Raw genomic sequence first — 17298 nt, forward strand, 5'->3', positions numbered from 1 at the left:
AGGTGTAAAAGATTTAGTTGTGTTAAGGGAAGCTAATGGTACGTGCTAATTTTAGATTCCAAAGCAATTGCTAATAACCTCACAAAAAGTTTTCCTGGGAAGATTTTCTGTTCATCGGATGTTGCAGTTGCCCTGGGCAACATCAGTCTGCCGCAGCCACAGTGGCTGTTCAGCTGTAGCATGCTTGGGTCTTGCCTTTCAGGTGGCAGATTGCTTATTACAAGCAAGCCATACTGCAATACACCTATGGTGACTGAAGTGCTCTGGTGGGGACAAACTGATGTTACACAAAGCCACTGCTATTTCAACAGTCAGCAAGAGAAACTGTGAATAATACAGCCCTGAACATTGTGACTAGCAGACACTTTACACTGAAAGGTCTCACTCTCTTCACTTTCTGGATTCACATTTCTTAAAACCCTGTAAATAAAATAACATTTTAAAATGCACTTTTATAAATACAGGGAGGGGGCAAATGCAGCTATCTCCCTGTGTAAATCAGAGTGCCAAAATTGGAGAGCAAAATTCACTTTTTACTTTTAGGTAAGTTTCATATATGAAATGGGCTGAAACTTTGGATTTTCTCATCCTTAATAATTAATATATTCATATACTATTAAAAACATAGTGTATTTGATCATTCAGTTGTTATAGAAATGCTGCAATTGTATATATAAGACACATTATTCTGTCATATTTGTCTTTAGGCCCACAACAGAAACCTGTTATCCATTGATTTTGACCACGTAACCAGAACAGGAAAGATCTATGATGACCATCGAAAATTCACTCTTCGGATTCTGTATGACCAAACGGGACGTCCAATTCTGTGGTCACCCATCAGCAAATATAATGAAGTCAACATCACTTACTCACATTCAGGATTAGTGACCTACATTCAGAGAGGAACATGGACTGAGAAAATGGAGTATGATCCAAGTGGGAAGATAATTTCCAGAACATGGGCAGATGGTAAAATATGGAGCTACACATACTTAGAAAAGGTAAATCAATTTAAAATGGATGATTATGTTAAAGGGACTAAATTTATATCAATATAAAGACTAAATTATAAATACATTCACTGTCATGGTAAGTCTCCTGCAAAAGTAACTAAGAACCCTTTTTAAATGGAAACAATGATATATTTAGACAAAATGTCTTTGGACTGTCATCACTTAGAACACCATAGTTAAACATATATTAAAACTAAATTTGGTGGAAAGTTTTCCCTTGTTTCATTTTGACAAGTTTATTCACTTTTTTGAAAGAGACTTTCCCAAAGGAAAAATTTATGCAGAACTATAAAATTGAGTAGTAACACTTTTATGCTAGAATAAGTGGCACGTGGAATTAAACTATAGTTTTTATTTTTGTTTCAGTTCAGTTAATGTGCTTCATTAGAATAATATATTTTAAAAAAATTATATAAGTGATTTTCAAGTGGATTGGAAAGGAAGATGAGGGTTGGATTGCATTAATAATGGGAAGGAAAGTTGCAGGCCTCTAAGGTCATCAATTCATATCTGCCATAGAACAGCATCAAAGGTCATTAGCATCTGAGAGTTGTTAATGACTTATGTAAAATTCCTTGATGGGTTCAGTCCAGTTCCAAGTAGATGGGGTCCATAATACCTCACCCTCACTTTTGACATGTGTTATCATTCTGTGTTGAGATGTGTTGAGAATCAAGTACTTAAAGGATATTGAAACTGAATTATCCTCTGACTTATAGAGCAGGCCCTTCTAGGTCAGGATTATGGAACAATGTGAAAAAGCTTATAGTACCACAGTCTATATTGTATCCTGTGCATAAAGATATTGGTTTCCAAGGCTGTCTAGCCAGCATTTTTCAGGAGAACCATATTCACTTTTTTGAAAAAGAATAAAAGGAAATGGAAACAATTATTCCACTTTTGTAAAGGCTTCATGACCGAGTTTCCTCGACAACCATTATCTGCAGGCCACATAATAAGGGTACAAAAGTTGCATACTCCAAGGTGGAGCATCATATTTTCAGTGTGCCATTTCTTCAAAAGCATTTCAATCCACATTGTAAGTATATCTCCAAACAGCATCCTCTACAACTAAAAAAAGATAGTAGCAATAATTGAAAATATCCAAGATACCATGAGTTTCCAAACATTTCCCAAGCAGTTAACCACAGGACTCTGGAGAAATGACTCAAGCAAGACAAGAAATAAAGCTGATAGGTTATATTATATGCTAGGAAATCCAATTACTTATTGTTATTTATACATTTTAAAGTTATACATGTGTACTTTTAAGATATCCTCTGCTGTATATATTTTAAAGAATTTGTCTGATCCTCCAAAAATTTGGAATTTATCCCAGAGAGAAACCTCTTATAGCTTGAAAAGCACATAAAAATGTGAGTCCTCTCTTATCTGTACACATTGTGTCATCTCCATTTGTTAATAAGATTGACAAACCAGAGAGGTTTCTGAAGTTTGGTTCAGATGAATTTGTCAGGAACTCTTTTATCTGCATATTGAGTGAAATTCTGAAGTAAACAGGTTTTCGGTACTGCTTGGTTTCCTTTTCGGATGGTGCCATGAAAATAGCTTTGTGAAGGTACCATATTTTTTCTTTGGCCCTGAAATTTTAAAAGAGTTTGTACATTTCAGCTTTTCTAGACCAGTTTATATTTTCCTTCTATGTGTTGAGTTCACAAGCACAGATGTATAAACTAATGTGCTGCAGTTTTTACACGTATGGCCAAATCCTAGTCTCCCAAAAATAAATGGCAAAACTTCTACTTGCTCAAGGGGAACAAGGATTTGGTCTATACTGTAATTCCCATGGGAGTTAATGAGAAAAGAGGTGAGATATTTTTTTTTGGACCAATTTCTGTATAAGCTCAAGAGTTTGTGTCTCTCACCAACAGAAGCTGGTCCAATAAAAGATATTATCTCACTCACCTTGTCTCTTTCATATCCTGGGCCCAACACAGCTACAACAACACTGCATACAACTACGGGAGTTAATGAAAGTCAAACATGATGGACTTGATCCTCCATACATGCAATTGACATTGTCACCAATGAGTGTTCCAAGCACAAAGAACAAATTCAGGATTGGTCTGACAAAGCCCTGTACCTCAAGTGAAGGGTTTGTGGGATCGCACTGAGAAATAATTGTTTATTGTATACATCTTATAATGATTTTTAAAGTTGTAATTGTCTCAGTCTTCATGTGGCCACAATTATTTAGTTTTATTAAAAAATCAATCAAGTAGTTCACTTTGCTTTCTTAAAATTACATTTAATAGGTATAAATTTTTTCTTGGATAGATTAGCATTCTTTATGGCTTAATTATGGTATTCGGGAGCCTTAATAGTGGACAAATATCCCTCGTTTCTCAGTAATTTAATTTTAAAAAGCACTTGGAGCTGGGGTTAGGGTTCCTCTGAGTGGGGCACTTGGAGCTAGGGTTAGGGTTCCTATGGATAGGGCTCCCTGCCCTAGAGTTAGGGTTCCTGTGGGTAGGGGATTTGGAGCTAGAGTTGGGGTTCCTACGGGTAGGGCACCATGAGGATAGTACAGGAAAAATTTTTTACTTAATTTGGTCACACTAATTTACTTGTTATTATAAAAACCACTGACTACCCAAAGCTCACTTCTAACATCCTGCTCTATTTGCAGCCAGACAAAATACTTGGGCAACTGCGTGCTCATGTTGAGCAGGTGTGACATCTAGTGGCTGTTTTTAGCAATGTATCTGTTTTGTGTGTTCTCAGTGGAGATTCCAAGCTATAACCTCTGCTTGTTTATCTGAAAACTTCATGAAGGCCTCAACCCATTCGAGTTTCAACATATCTTGGCTGCTTTTATAAAATGCGAGCTTTCTGGATGTTTTATGAACTAGGTCATGAAATCCTTTTGAATTAATTAAGACGCACTTGCAAGATAGTTTAAAATCTATTCTGACGTTTTTAGACTAGATAGGAAATTGCCTTTTATTCTCTTTATAATACACACTGATAATACTGGATAGGATACTATGTACTGTCCTTTCACTGTCCCGGCCAAAAAACAAAGTGCTGTGAAAATGGCACAAAAGGGCACTAAACTTACATTAGAGATGCTTCTGAACTTGTTATTAGCAGAGCAGGGAGCATTACAGCAAGAGAGTCATCACATCAGAACAGGGAGAGGTCAGTAAGTGGTTTACTGCAGATTGGGGACTGGAAAGTGAGAATAAAATGAACACTATGTATATGTTATAAATGTTTGACAAACCAGCAATTAAGTGGTAAGGAAAAGCTTGGTGAAAAGTCTCTTCACCGACTGGCACTGGATAACTCAAGCATGGCAAACGTTGATGTTCTTTGTCCTGAGTACAGGTGCCAGATGTCTTTCACCAAAGGTAGGCTGAAATAAATAGTGAGGGGGAAAGAATGAGAAATGTAAAGAGGATTGGCTTAGTCCAGGGTTCGGCAACCTTTCAGAAATGGTGTGCCAAGTCTTCATTTATTCACTCTAATTTAAGGTTTTGCGTGCCAGTAATACATTTTAACGTTTTTAGAAGGTCTCTTTCTATAAGTCTATAATATATAATTAAACTGTTGTTGTATGTAAAGTAAATAAGGTTTCTAAAATGTTTAAGAAGCTTCATTTAAAATTAAATTAAAATGCAGAGCCCCCCAGACTGGTGGCTGGGACCCGGGTGGTGTGAGTGTCACTGAAAATCAGCTCGCGTGCCGCCTAAGGCACTCGTGCCATAGGTTTCCTACCCCTGGCTTAGTCTATCTTCATTGCTTTGGGCAGACATTTAGGTATTTGTTAGAGTCAACTGGCCTAGGGCCAGGGCGTTCAGCACCTTACAGGATTGAGCCCTTACTGTCTTCCGTCCTGGCAGGGTTTGTGCGCAGAAACAAGTTGTTTTTCTTAATTTGTTTCCAGTGTTCTAATGTCCTAGAAGGATGGTCGCAATGTTGCTCTTTAGAGCTCTATCCTGCAAGTTTCTGAGCTCTTTGGCATCAATCATACAAAGCACTTAGATCAGTGTGGCAATTCATGTGCTTAAGTGCTTGGTAGAATTGGGGTCAGAATGTAAGTACTTTTCTATAACAAGCCTATACTGCAATTCAAGTCATGGGGCCAGGATATGTAATATCTGAGAACAGTCATGGCACTTACTAAAGCTGGGCAAATACTGCTAAGACTTTCTACAAATAATCACACTAAACTTTTTGGGGGTTCGTTTCAGCAATGATAGCTCCCCAAGGGAGAACAAAAGTTTACAGAGATTCAATTTAAAATTGGCAAGCAGAAATATTTCTGCCAGAAGTGTTGGCAGAGTCATCTAGTCAGGAAACTGAAAGCAGACCTTGTGATTTCTCTGACCAGTCACAACCAATCAACATAGCAAATATCAGTGATTCACAGAAATTAGTTTACAGGTTAAACACCAGAGATAAAAATACTTACTCAAAAAATAGCCCTCAAATAATTTTGACTCCTGAATAAATGTCAGAAAATTCAGGTATGTTTGAGAATATGCCATGAGCAGAGAAGAGTACACATGGAATGGACAAAGTGCTGTACTTATTCTATGGAGGGCAAGGCCGTTCAGCTGGTATAATCATCTTGCTAGGGATGCCAATAAGAGCTAAACAAATCATCAACAACAATGAGTGCTGCCTCTTTTCTCATCATCTAGGAACATTTGGTGGTGTGTTATTTGTGTTAGGGAGGGAAGTTCTGTCTGAATTTGCTTTCTGGGTAGTTGCCCTACATGTTTCAGAGTGGCCTACTGAGTTACAATGAGGCTGCAATGCAGTACACTGAGAGCTACATCTGCCTTAACAATTTTGTGTCCTCACAGCCAGTGTTATTTCAGACTTTTTTTTTTTTTCCCCTGTAAGCAGCCTCTTTGGCCACATGTTTTCCAAGACTCAGACTTTTGTTTTGTATTGTACAGAGAATAAGAACAAGCAATAGAAATGGGAATCCATTTTGATGGTTTTTTAATTTTCTTGCATCTACTTGATTAATAATCATTTGTTTTGTCAGTTATTTACACTCTAATTTCTGTTTCATTGCAGTCTGTGATGCTCCTCTTGCACAGCCAACGCCGCTACATTTTTGAATATGACCAATCAGATTATCTGCTCTCAGTCACCATGCCAAGTATGGTGCGCCATAGTTTGCAAACCATGCTTTCAGTTGGGTACTATCGCAATATCTACACCCCACCAGACAGCACTGCTTCTTTCATACAAGATTTCACCGGAGATGGACGACTTCTGCAAATACTATATCCTGGAACAGGTCGCAGAGTCCTTTATAAATATACCAGACAGTCCCGACTATCAGAGATTCTTTATGATACTACTCAAGTCACATTTACATATGAAGAATCTTCTGGGGTTATTAAAACAATACACTTAATGCATGATGGGTTCATCTGCACCATCAGATATAGGCAAACAGGTGAGTTATAACTATCAGTATTTTTAAAGGGTGATACTGTCACCTCTGGTAAAACTTTGGCCCCTGATCCTGCAAACACTGTCTATCACAGTCTTTCTCAAACTGGGGCCGCCATTGTGTAGGTGTAACCCTTCTGCCTCTCTGAGTTTGCAGCAACAAGGGCCGGGTTCAGTATCCAGGGGTTCCATTTCACTAACACGATGCAAAACCGGCTTGAGCCCCCACCCAGTGACCTGGGACAATTACATACCACCCCCCGGGCACCTCTAGGAGGCAATACTTCTCCTCTCGCAAGCACGGAGTCTGAGTGTAGCAAAATCCTTTTAATAAAGGAGGGAAACAATGTAGCACTATGTTGGGGAAACATCACAAACAGGATTCATAACATAAACCATGAGCAAAAGACCCACCCCCAAGTAAGTTTGGCAGTATCCTTTTCCCCTCGGGGTCTTAAGTCCAACCACCCAAAAGATCACCCCAAAGTCTCAAAAGTCTCTTGAGTCCAGCAACCCAAAAATCACCCAAAAGTCTAAGCACCCAAAAGTCTCTGTCCCTGGTCAGTGCTGTCCCAGAGTTCAAAAGTTTATCTGAAGAGTTCCACCCTCCCCCACCCTCCCACCCCCCCTCCCCCCCAGCTGGGTGGAAAGGGGCGGCCAATACGTCCCTCAGCCCGTGCCGCTTCCAGCAGCTCCCTTTGGCCTGCAGTGATGAACTGCAGCCAGTGGGAGCCGCGATCGGCCTGACCTGCAGACGGGGCAGGTAAACAAACCGGCCTGGCCCACCAGGGGCTTTCGCTACACAAGCGGCGGCCCCAGTTTGACAAACACTGGTCTATCAGGTATACAGCCTGAAATCAGGCCTTACTATTGAAATCAGGTTTTTATGTTGAAGTAGAAAAATGTGTCTATTTTTCTGTCCACAGACATGTAAAAGCTATCCCATCTGAAATGTGAAACGTTCTTGTTATCATTTGCTATGAAGTGGCTCTCATAATATTTGATTATTTGTTATTCCAGTATGAGAACATTTGCTAAATAATAAATCAAATTGCTTTACTGTTTGCATTTTCAAGTTTCTCTGTCATGACAAATTCAAAGAAATTATTTATATCAGGAATGTGTTAGCCATGTTAAAAATAAATTCAAATTAATATTAGCATATAAGTAAGTATATGGAAATCAGAATTATATGTAAACTATCATTAGTTTAAAAGAATAGTAATAAGTATTTTAAGGAATATGTGTGCACTAAATAAATCCGTGAGAGAACAATTTAACATTTTTCTCACTTAAAGATGTAGTCAATTAGCAGTAAGACTCAGGAATACCTGAGATTAACATCTTTTCTTTCTTTGTTATGTTTATTAGATATACTATGGGCCTAATTAGTTTTTTCTTGCTTTTCTTTTTTTCCTTATTTGCTGTATGTAGGCCCTCTTATTGGTCGTCAGATCTTCAGATTTAGTGAAGAAGGCCTTGTAAATGCCAGATTTGACTACAGTTACAACAATTTCCGGGTCACAAGCATGCAGGCCATGATAAATGAGACTCCTCTTCCTATAGATCTGTACCGATATGTTGATGTATCTGGAAGGACTGAACAATTTGGAAAATTCAGTGTAATCAATTATGACTTAAACCAAGTTATAACTACCACAGTGATGAAACACACCAAGATTTTTAGTGCCAATGGTCAGGTGATTGAAGTGCAATATGAAATTCTTAAGTCCATAGCCTATTGGATGACCATTCAGTACGATAATATGGGTCGTATGGTGATATGTGATATACGAGTAGGAGTAGATGCCAACATAACAAGGTATTTTTATGAGTATGACGCTGATGGTCAACTTCAGACTGTCTCTGTGAATGACAAAACCCAGTGGCGTTATAGTTATGACCTGAATGGAAACATCAACTTGCTTAGTCATGGAAACAGTGCCCGTCTCACTCCTCTGAGATATGATCTTAAAGATCGCATCACTAGACTAGGAGAAATTCAGTACAAAGTGGATGAAGATGGTTTTCTTAGACAAAGAGGCAATGAAATATTTGAGTATAACTCGAATGGTCTCCTGAACAAAGCTTACAACAAAGTGTCTGGTTGGACTGTGCAATACTGTTATGATGGGCTTGGACGACGAGTTGCAAGTAAATCAAGTCTAGGACAACACCTACAGTTCTTTTATGCTGATCTCTCCAATCCAATAAGAGTTACTCATTTATACAATCATACTAGCTCAGAAATAACTTCCCTGTATTATGATCTTCAAGGCCATCTCATTGCTATGGAGTTAAGCAGTGGAGAAGAATATTATGTTGCTTGTGACAACTCCGGCACACCCCTAGCTATCTTTAGCAGTCGGGGCCAAGTAATAAAAGAAATTTTGTACACACCTTATGGAGATATCTACCAGGACACTTATCCAGATTTTCAGGTTATCATTGGTTTTCATGGAGGGCTCTATGATTCTCTTACTAAATTAGTGCACTTGGGTCAAAGGGATTATGACGTCATTGCTGGACGTTGGACAATGCCAAATCATCATGTGTGGAAACATCTAAACACCATTCCCAAACCATTTAATCTTTACTCGTTTGAAAATAACTATCCAGTTGGCAGAATTCAAGATGTTGCTAAGTATACGACAGGTAAAAAAAATCCCATTAAAAATACTTGTGGGTCAAATCCTTATATGGATCCAAGTCCATGGAACTTGCACACATCAGAGAAGAGGAGTGGGCTTTCAACATGCTTACATTTTAGTTGAATGTATTTAACTTCTTACTACCCACATAGCTTTGTCTATTTTCTGTGACCTTTCAGCCAGTCAATAAAGCAGGCAAATAACTACATCTGCTGCCTTTGCTAAGTACTGCAATTTGAAAAAGAGTTGAGGCAGCATTATCTGAATTCCCTTCCATGATATGTACAAGGAAGTACAATACAGAATTCACGATAGCGATGTTCTGTGATAAAATAATTTATTTTCTTCTGGTAACCAATTTTGAAAATTTAAGATTATGTCAAATCAGTATTGCCATTTAGTTATTAATGTTTTGAGATTTGGTTAGGCCTTGGTAAAAGATGTCTAGTCACACTGGTAGCTGCATTAGTAGTTCTAATTTCAGTTCTATCAGAATGGAGAACTATGGGATCTTTTGCCAGTGCACAGCTAGCACTGTCAATTTTGCTTCTCCTTACCTTATCTTCTGGATCACTTTACCTAGAAATGGAAAGTACAAAATACATTCAGCGTCCCAAGAATTAAGAGTATTGTTGCTAAGAATGTTTTCATTTTGTTTTGTAGACATTGGAAGTTGGCTAGAGCTGTTCGGTTTCCAGCTACACAATGTGCTTCCTGGATTTCCAAAACCAGAGATAGAAACTGAGGAGACAACATATGAACTTTTACAACTTCAAACAAAAACCCAAGAATGGGATCCTGGAAAGGTTGGCAAAAGTCTGCCTACAAAAGCAGACAGTCTGCTTGCTAGTTCACTGAACTATTTCTAAACCTAAATTAAAGAATACAATTAGAAAATACATAGAAGAATGTTCAGTCGGATCTTAATAAAAAGCCCAGACCACTGTGATCTAAGGGATGATTTTTCAGGAGAAGAACAATTCAATTAATTGAGGACATTTTTGTCCATTACTCCTACATTATTTTTATTTTATTACCGTAACTTCTAAGATTCCTAGTTTCCATAATTTCAATATCTCTATATGCTATGTGCTATATTCAGAAACAGAACAAGGATGTTCCCTAAACCAAGTAGTTTACAATCTAAATAAAAGACAAGAGTACAGATGAATACATACACACTGATGTGGAGTACAAAGAAACAATGGGACAGTATTGGTCAGATACACCCACTCGTAGAGCTGGAAGGTTATTGAGTCCAGCCCCCAGACTAAGTACTGATTTTGCCCCAGATCCTTAAGTAGCCCCCTCAAGGATTGAACTCACAGCCCTGAGTTTAGCTCAATGTTCAAACCACTGAGTTATCCCTCCCCTCAGCACAGCAATGGCCTAACCATTGTGATGTTTTTTTGTAGATCTCATGGCAGAGGAGAGTGTTTGGAAGGAGGACAATACATTAGTTTTGCAGGTGTTTACAGGGCACTCCTCCCAAGCAGAGGGGGTAGAAAGCAAGAAGGTTCTTGTCTGAAAATAATATGCTATAGGTTTCAAGTAATAAATTTATACTTACTGAAATATTAAGTGCAAATGAAATCAACAGATTTTCAGCTTTTATTGGAATGATGCCACAATGAGGAGTGCAAAAACACCAAAATTTTAAATCTTTTCCTCTGTAAAAATGTTCTGTGGTAGAACAGATTATTTTTTAAGCATAGTAGGGTGGTGGTGATTGTGGTGTTTTTGTTTTTAGTTCTAAGCCTCAAACCTGCCTCAGGCCTTGTCTGCACTCAGAACTAGCCACGTTTCAGCAATTGATGGCTAACAGCCAATGTAACTGCACCAAAACAGATCTCAGCTATTCTCTGGGCTGACATTCACATTCAAGATTTGATCCTTATTGAACATCTATTAACAAAACACTGCAGTTTTACAAAACAGGGTAGAACAGGAGGGACTGATTCTCTACTGCCTCTCACCTTGTGTAGTCATGTGTGTGTATAAAGTGCTACCTGATCGAAGTAACAGCACTTTAAACTCACTTGGCCAAGGTGTGAATAATTATGGAAGGTACAAAGCAGTGAACACTCCGGTCCACTAATTTTAGGGCACTTCACATGCAAAACTCCCACTGAAGTCACTCAGATTTTATGGTGATGCTGAAATAGTATCGTGATGGCCACAATAAAAGAACATGGATGTCAGTGGGAGTTTGCCTGAGTAAGGACTCCAGGCTTAGACACTAAATCTATCTATAGCTCTTAGGTACCTCCTTATGACCTCCCTTACTGTAGCATTCTGGCACCTCAGGATCTTTAATGTATTCATATCCTTAAGGGATGGGATTATTCCAGCCCAGATGTTCCCATGCTTTCTTTTGCTGAACTCCCCTTCAGAAATTCATGTCTCATGCGGACTCCCCTCTCAGGAGGGGCGGACCTGGTACCTACTGGGGGAGTTGTGGGCAGCGCCTGCTTTAGGGCGATTCAGCTGATTCCCCGGAATCGGGCCCTGCGCCCCTAACAGGGCCCCACAACGTCCCAAAGGAGCTGCTGCCAAAGTCCTGCCACTATCTTCAGCGGCAACTCAATCGCTGCCACGGAGGAAGGCCCCTCTGCCAAAATGCCACCAAAGACAGCGGCAACGATTGAGTTGCTGCCACTGCCACTACTGTAAAGTTTGTTACTATATTTTTTTGTTGTTGCTACACCACCACAGATGTGCATGATGCTTTACAGACAGATTTAAAGGCTCAGAGTACCTACTCTGAGGAGCTATAGATATCAGTTGAAACTTGATATCGTATGATACTATAATGAACTGCATAAAAATATTTTACTTGAAACTGTGTTAATGTTTATGTTTCTAGACTATCCTTGGCATTCAGTGTGAGCTGCAAAAACAACTTAGGAACTTTATATCCTTGGACCAGCTTCCTATGACCCCCAAATACAGCGACGGGAGGTGTCTTGAAGGAGGAAAACAGCCCAGGTTTGCGGCCATTCCTTCTGTTTTTGGAAAAGGTATCAAATTTGCCATTAAGGATGGGATAGTGACTGCTGATATTATAGGAGTAGCAAATGAGGATAGCCGGCGCATTGCCGCCATCCTCAACAATGCTCGCTATCTTGAGAACCTGCATTTTACCATAGAAGGGCGAGATACACACTACTTCATCAAGCTGGGGTCTTTGGAAGAAGACTTGGCTCTAATAGGCAACACAGGAGGCCGGCGCATTTTGGAGAATGGGGTCAATGTCACTGTGTCTCAGATGACTTCTGTGATAAATGGGAGGACTAGACGGTTTGCTGATATACAGCTCCAACATGGTGCTTTGTGCTTTAATGTTCGGTATGGAACAACCATTGAAGAAGAAAAGAACCATGTCTTAGAAATAGCCAGGCAGAGGGCAGTAGCTCAGGCCTGGACTAAGGAACAAAGACGGCTGCAAGAAGGGGAAGAAGGCATTAGGGCATGGACAGAGGGAGAAAAACAGCAGCTTTTAAGCTCTGGGAGGGTACAAGGCTACGATGGATATTTTGTTTTATCTGTGGAGCAGTATCTAGAACTTTCTGACAGTGCCAACAATATTCACTTTATGAGACAGAGTGAAATAGGCAGGAGGTAACAAAGAAAACCTCTGCCTTTGCATCACCAAAGACTGCCTGTTTTTAAACATAAAATGGTTTATTGTATTGGTTTTTCTAGAGCAGAACTCTGTATATAGAAATGTAGAGGAAAACACATATCCAACTGCCTTTAAATGTGACAGAAGATGGTATTTTAATATTGTTTGTTTAACTCTGAGAGATGACAGTGAAGATTTTTAGTTCTTGTGTGGCAGTATTCAAAATTTCAGAAGCAGAGTTCAAATGGTTAAACAACACAACTTAGAAAGGCACCACTCTCGTTTAAATTGCAGATATGTGCAGAAAATTTTAAGAATTCGTGTGCTCTGCTTTCTTCTTGAAGATACATCTCTTCTTAGTTCATTAATTTAATAACTCGCAGATGATTTTAAAGGTTATATAGCTTGATTCTGCAACCCTTACTCACCTGAGTAGTCCTTACTCCCATGAGTTCTTCCATTGACTTTAATGGGATGGCTCACAAGAGCAAGTGCTGCAGGACTGTATTTAGAACCTTGTATCAGCACATTTCATTTTTCACAACTATGATCTAAAGAAGTTCCAGACCTGAACTGGAAAACGGGGAAAACGCAGTAGGCATTGGATACAGTAGCACAGAATGGCTGTCCCATATTACATTTATCTTCGCTCATCCGTTGCCTCCTCCCATTCTCTCAGTGATAAATGTCATGTTGTGTAGAGTTTTGCATGTGGCAGTGTTCTATGATTCTTTCCCTGAGGGCTTTGGTCAGACCTGAGTTACACTGGATTCTGCTGGCATAACCCCAAGCACAGAAGTCTGATGGCAGAAAGTCCACCTGACCGAGTGTTGCACAAGGTGCCACAGCTAGCCATCACCCTCTAAAAGTAGACAGAAATGTGCACAAGGGTCTGATCCAAAGCCCCCACATTGACTTTCCATTGACTTCAGTGAGCTTTAGATCAGGCCCTGATTCAGTGCAGCCCAAGCAATCTCTGCCAGTAGTAATTCTGTGGACCCCCAGACAAACTTAAAGCCGCTCTACTGGAAGGATTCACACACGCCCTCTTTGCCAGTGAGGGTGAAAAAAAGCCTGTCTCACTATAGAGAATAGTATCCTTTATGTTCACTGGACAGGGATTCTTCAGTTCATGATTCATTTGTAAATTGGAGTGGTATCGTTTTTTTGTCATCACCTTAGCCTCTTCTCACATTAATAATTATGCTGTATGACTCAATTTTTGTGTGTGAAATAGACTGGTGGGTCAGAATTCGGTGAACGTAAGTGTGGATAGTAAGTGTCGGACATTTTGGGAATGATTCTACGCTCTTTGGCTCAGTTTGTAGAGCACATAGCAAAGTGTTATAGTGTTATAATGGTAAGGCGGAAATTTTATTTCCCAGGATATCATGAGCTGTCAATACAGTGATTTCATAGCAAAGTGTGTGATCTTTCTTTTAACCTGTCATTTTTTAAGGACCTAATTGTTTTGTGGGGGATTGTGTGCAAATTTTCTTTGTTAATTTCAGACAAGATTAGAATTTTCTTTTAGAACCTATGTATCTTTAATGGTGACAATATTGCACATTTTTACCAAAACAGACATAGTAAATATAGTCTAATCATCTCTGCTTATATTTGCTTTTGCCAAAAACAGTGTTGGTTTGTTTTTTTCCTTTGCTGCTTTCTTTTTTCTTTTGTTTTTGGGCAAGTGGAACAAACTGTAGTGAACTTAGAGATGAGCCTGAATTGGAACATCAGGTCGGATCCCCCTTCAAACTTTGGGGAAGTTTGGATCCAGTTCTCAGCTTCACAACTTGCGCCTCCCTTTATGGATTTAGTCCTGCTCCCATTGAAGTCAATGACCGGCTTCACTGGCGCAATATCGGGCGCAGTGATGAACTGATCCAGAAGAATGCCATCCACACACCACCCCAAACTCTGGGGAAATTTGGATTGAAATCCAGATCCAAATATTGTGATTGGGCTCATCACTCACTAACGTACAATACTGGGAGCTGACTAAGTCTCGTATTGATAGCTCTCATCTCTGTAATTTCCCATAAAATCATGGAGAATTTGAATACCTCCACACCAGCCTAAAAATGGACCTTCAGATCCTCTAGTCTCTGATGTTCTTTTAATCAATGAAAAAATAATTTATGAACTGTATATAGAGAGTGCGTTCATAAATGTGATGATGTATTTTATCACTGATCTAAGATGTCAATATTAGAGTCTATTTTACTTATATTTTAACCAATTATACTTTTTTGCAATTCACTAACGATGTATCATTTTCAAACTGCTTTAAATATCCATTATAAACACACATTTGAAGCTCTTAATAGTAAATTACCTTGAACTGTGCATTTCTAGTATGTAATACATATTTAGTTAGCTTGTGCCTTTAGTTTCTTAAAGTTATATTTGTATTATATGCAGGAAATGCACTTTGTATTACTACAGCTGTGGTTTTTAATACTGCCTTGATTGTTGTTATTCTTATTGTTATGCCAAAAGGTCAAAGAGTGAAATGTATTACAAGTTTATCTCTTAAAGCAGATCTGGCATTTTTCCAGTTCATGCGTAGAAAATTTAAGATACATTTTTGGACAGTGTTTCCTATGAAAATATGGATGTATAAAGAATCAAATGACATTACATGGCCCTGTATTCTGGTGACATAAGAAAATGTCTTCATCGTGTTTGGTTATAAAACTCAGAAAAATAAAAATTCAGTGTCATTTTTAGATGAGCATGACAGCATTTCTAAAGAGAATGACGTATTTATTAATACAAGAGCACTGAAGGCCAAAGTTACACACACACACAGGCCAGGCACCATTCAAGAGAGCTCCAGTGAAGGAACAGATGTAAACTATCTTGTTCAAGAACAACGTAAGATAGAGGCAGGGAATATTTCAGTCTCATGGGTTTTGTATTTTTTTTTTAGTGACTAAGCCAATTTTCTTTGAGTTTTTTAATTTTGCACTATGACCTAGAGACCCAAATGACAAAAACACAAAACAAAAACAATCACATGGGACAGTTTTCTGGTCATTCAGATCAAATAAATTGATGGTTGCATTCTGCGTTGGGAACCTGGTTCTAAAAGAGAAAAAAACAAACACACAGTAATGCACACTATCTTGTAGCAAAATACTTACCATGAGAAGATACATGTTATATTTTTATGACAGCAAAACAACAGTGTGTAAAAATAATGTTTCCTTTGTTTTCATGTTTATTTAGAAAACTAGAACATTTCAAAGGTATATAGATATATAAGTAGAACATAGCCAAATATATACGGACTGGACAATGTGCAACTCGGTGTACACATTCTAGCTGTTTAGTTTGAGATCTTTAATATCGTCTCAGTTGTATGCGACTTAGAAGCTGTATTTTTTTAATCATGTTTTCATGCACTTTCAGACATTTTATTTTTTCAAGATCTGCACTTATTCCCATTCACCAAGCCCTCTTTATATCACTGTCCTGGCTAGGGGATGGCAAACAATGTAAGTGTTATAAAGAGGTACTTTTACAAGGATAACCCTAATGGAGATTAATGTTATTGGAAGCCAATGTACATTAGCCTAAGATTAGAGTATTATAAACATAGGCACCTATAGAAAGGTTGGAGTATATAAGGGAAAAAAATCTACAGCTTCCTTTCAACATGCTTGTCTGCTCTGTGGAATTCACATCAGCATAATTGATCAGTCTAACATTTCAGCATTTAGATCAGACTGCCACAATGGTTTTTTTCCCCATCAAATAGAGACAAATAAAATGCTGACTGTTATTTATGCCTGTCCTTATATAAAGCATTATCAGGTCAAAAGCTTACTGAGTGTAAGAGGAATTACTTCTCAACAGAAACTAAAAGTTACTCAAGTTCAACTTACTGTGGATTTGTCTTGGCATTTGTCATCTTACATTATTTGTCCAAGAAAATGTGTTTGCCAGTTACAATATTTCCTTAGACTTAGTGGTGAACTTTAGCCTCTTAATAAATGTTAGTATGTCAGATTGTGTCCTTGACGATATTTTACTTGTATGAACCATGGTAAAACATTGAAATCTTTATATTCTTTTGGCAAACGTGTCAATAAAAGAGAAAGAGAAACATAGCACACAGTATATGTCAAAAACATATTTCTCTTTAGCTTTCTCATTAAAAGTAAAGATGTTTACAGTGTATGCCAAGAGCTTCAGTTTCTACCTAACAGTTAGAGGTTCTAATCTTACAGAAAATGTGTTATAATGGCCTGAGCTTTGTTGCTAGGAAACACTAGATTCCAATTTTTTATTCCTGCTCTAACTCCTGTGGCTGAATAGTGACTGGATACTGTATGTTCTATGGCTGCAGTTAATGGTCTGTTGCATTTTGCTCTGGTTTTCAGACCAGACGCATGCATTTTCTACAACAGCATCATAACAACATGTTGTAAATATTAAAAGTTAATATATAATGTGTCGATATTTGAAAGAAAGGAAATGAGTACTTTGAATATTTCATTTTTCAAAAATAAAATTGCAAACTAATAGTCGGTGTGACATTTTCTTTGCTCACACC

At 38.4% G+C, this 17298-nt stretch overlaps 1 protein-coding gene across 10 annotated transcripts in view; it reads left to right on the plus strand.

Annotated features, from left to right (window-relative positions):
- TENM1 (teneurin transmembrane protein 1) overlaps positions 1–15848 on the plus strand; it is a 1405227-nt gene extending 1389379 nt beyond the window's left edge. For all 10 annotated transcript variants that reach the window (XM_030575184.1, XM_030575189.1, XM_030575193.1 and 7 more), the window contains 5 exons: positions 708–1004; positions 6072–6459; positions 7890–9110; positions 9770–9912; positions 11973–15848. In XM_030575184.1, coding sequence (XP_030431044.1) covers positions 708–1004; positions 6072–6459; positions 7890–9110; positions 9770–9912; positions 11973–12731 — 2808 coding nt within the window. In that variant the 3' untranslated portion in view covers positions 12732–15848. The remainder of the gene's footprint in view (positions 1–707; positions 1005–6071; positions 6460–7889; positions 9111–9769; positions 9913–11972) is intronic.
- Positions 15849–17298: the final 1450 nt, after the last annotated feature.

The sequence above is a fragment of the Gopherus evgoodei genome, chromosome 9 (genome assembly GCF_007399415.2).
Source record: "Gopherus evgoodei ecotype Sinaloan lineage chromosome 9, rGopEvg1_v1.p, whole genome shotgun sequence".
Lineage (NCBI taxonomy): Eukaryota > Metazoa > Chordata > Testudines > Testudinidae > Gopherus > Gopherus evgoodei.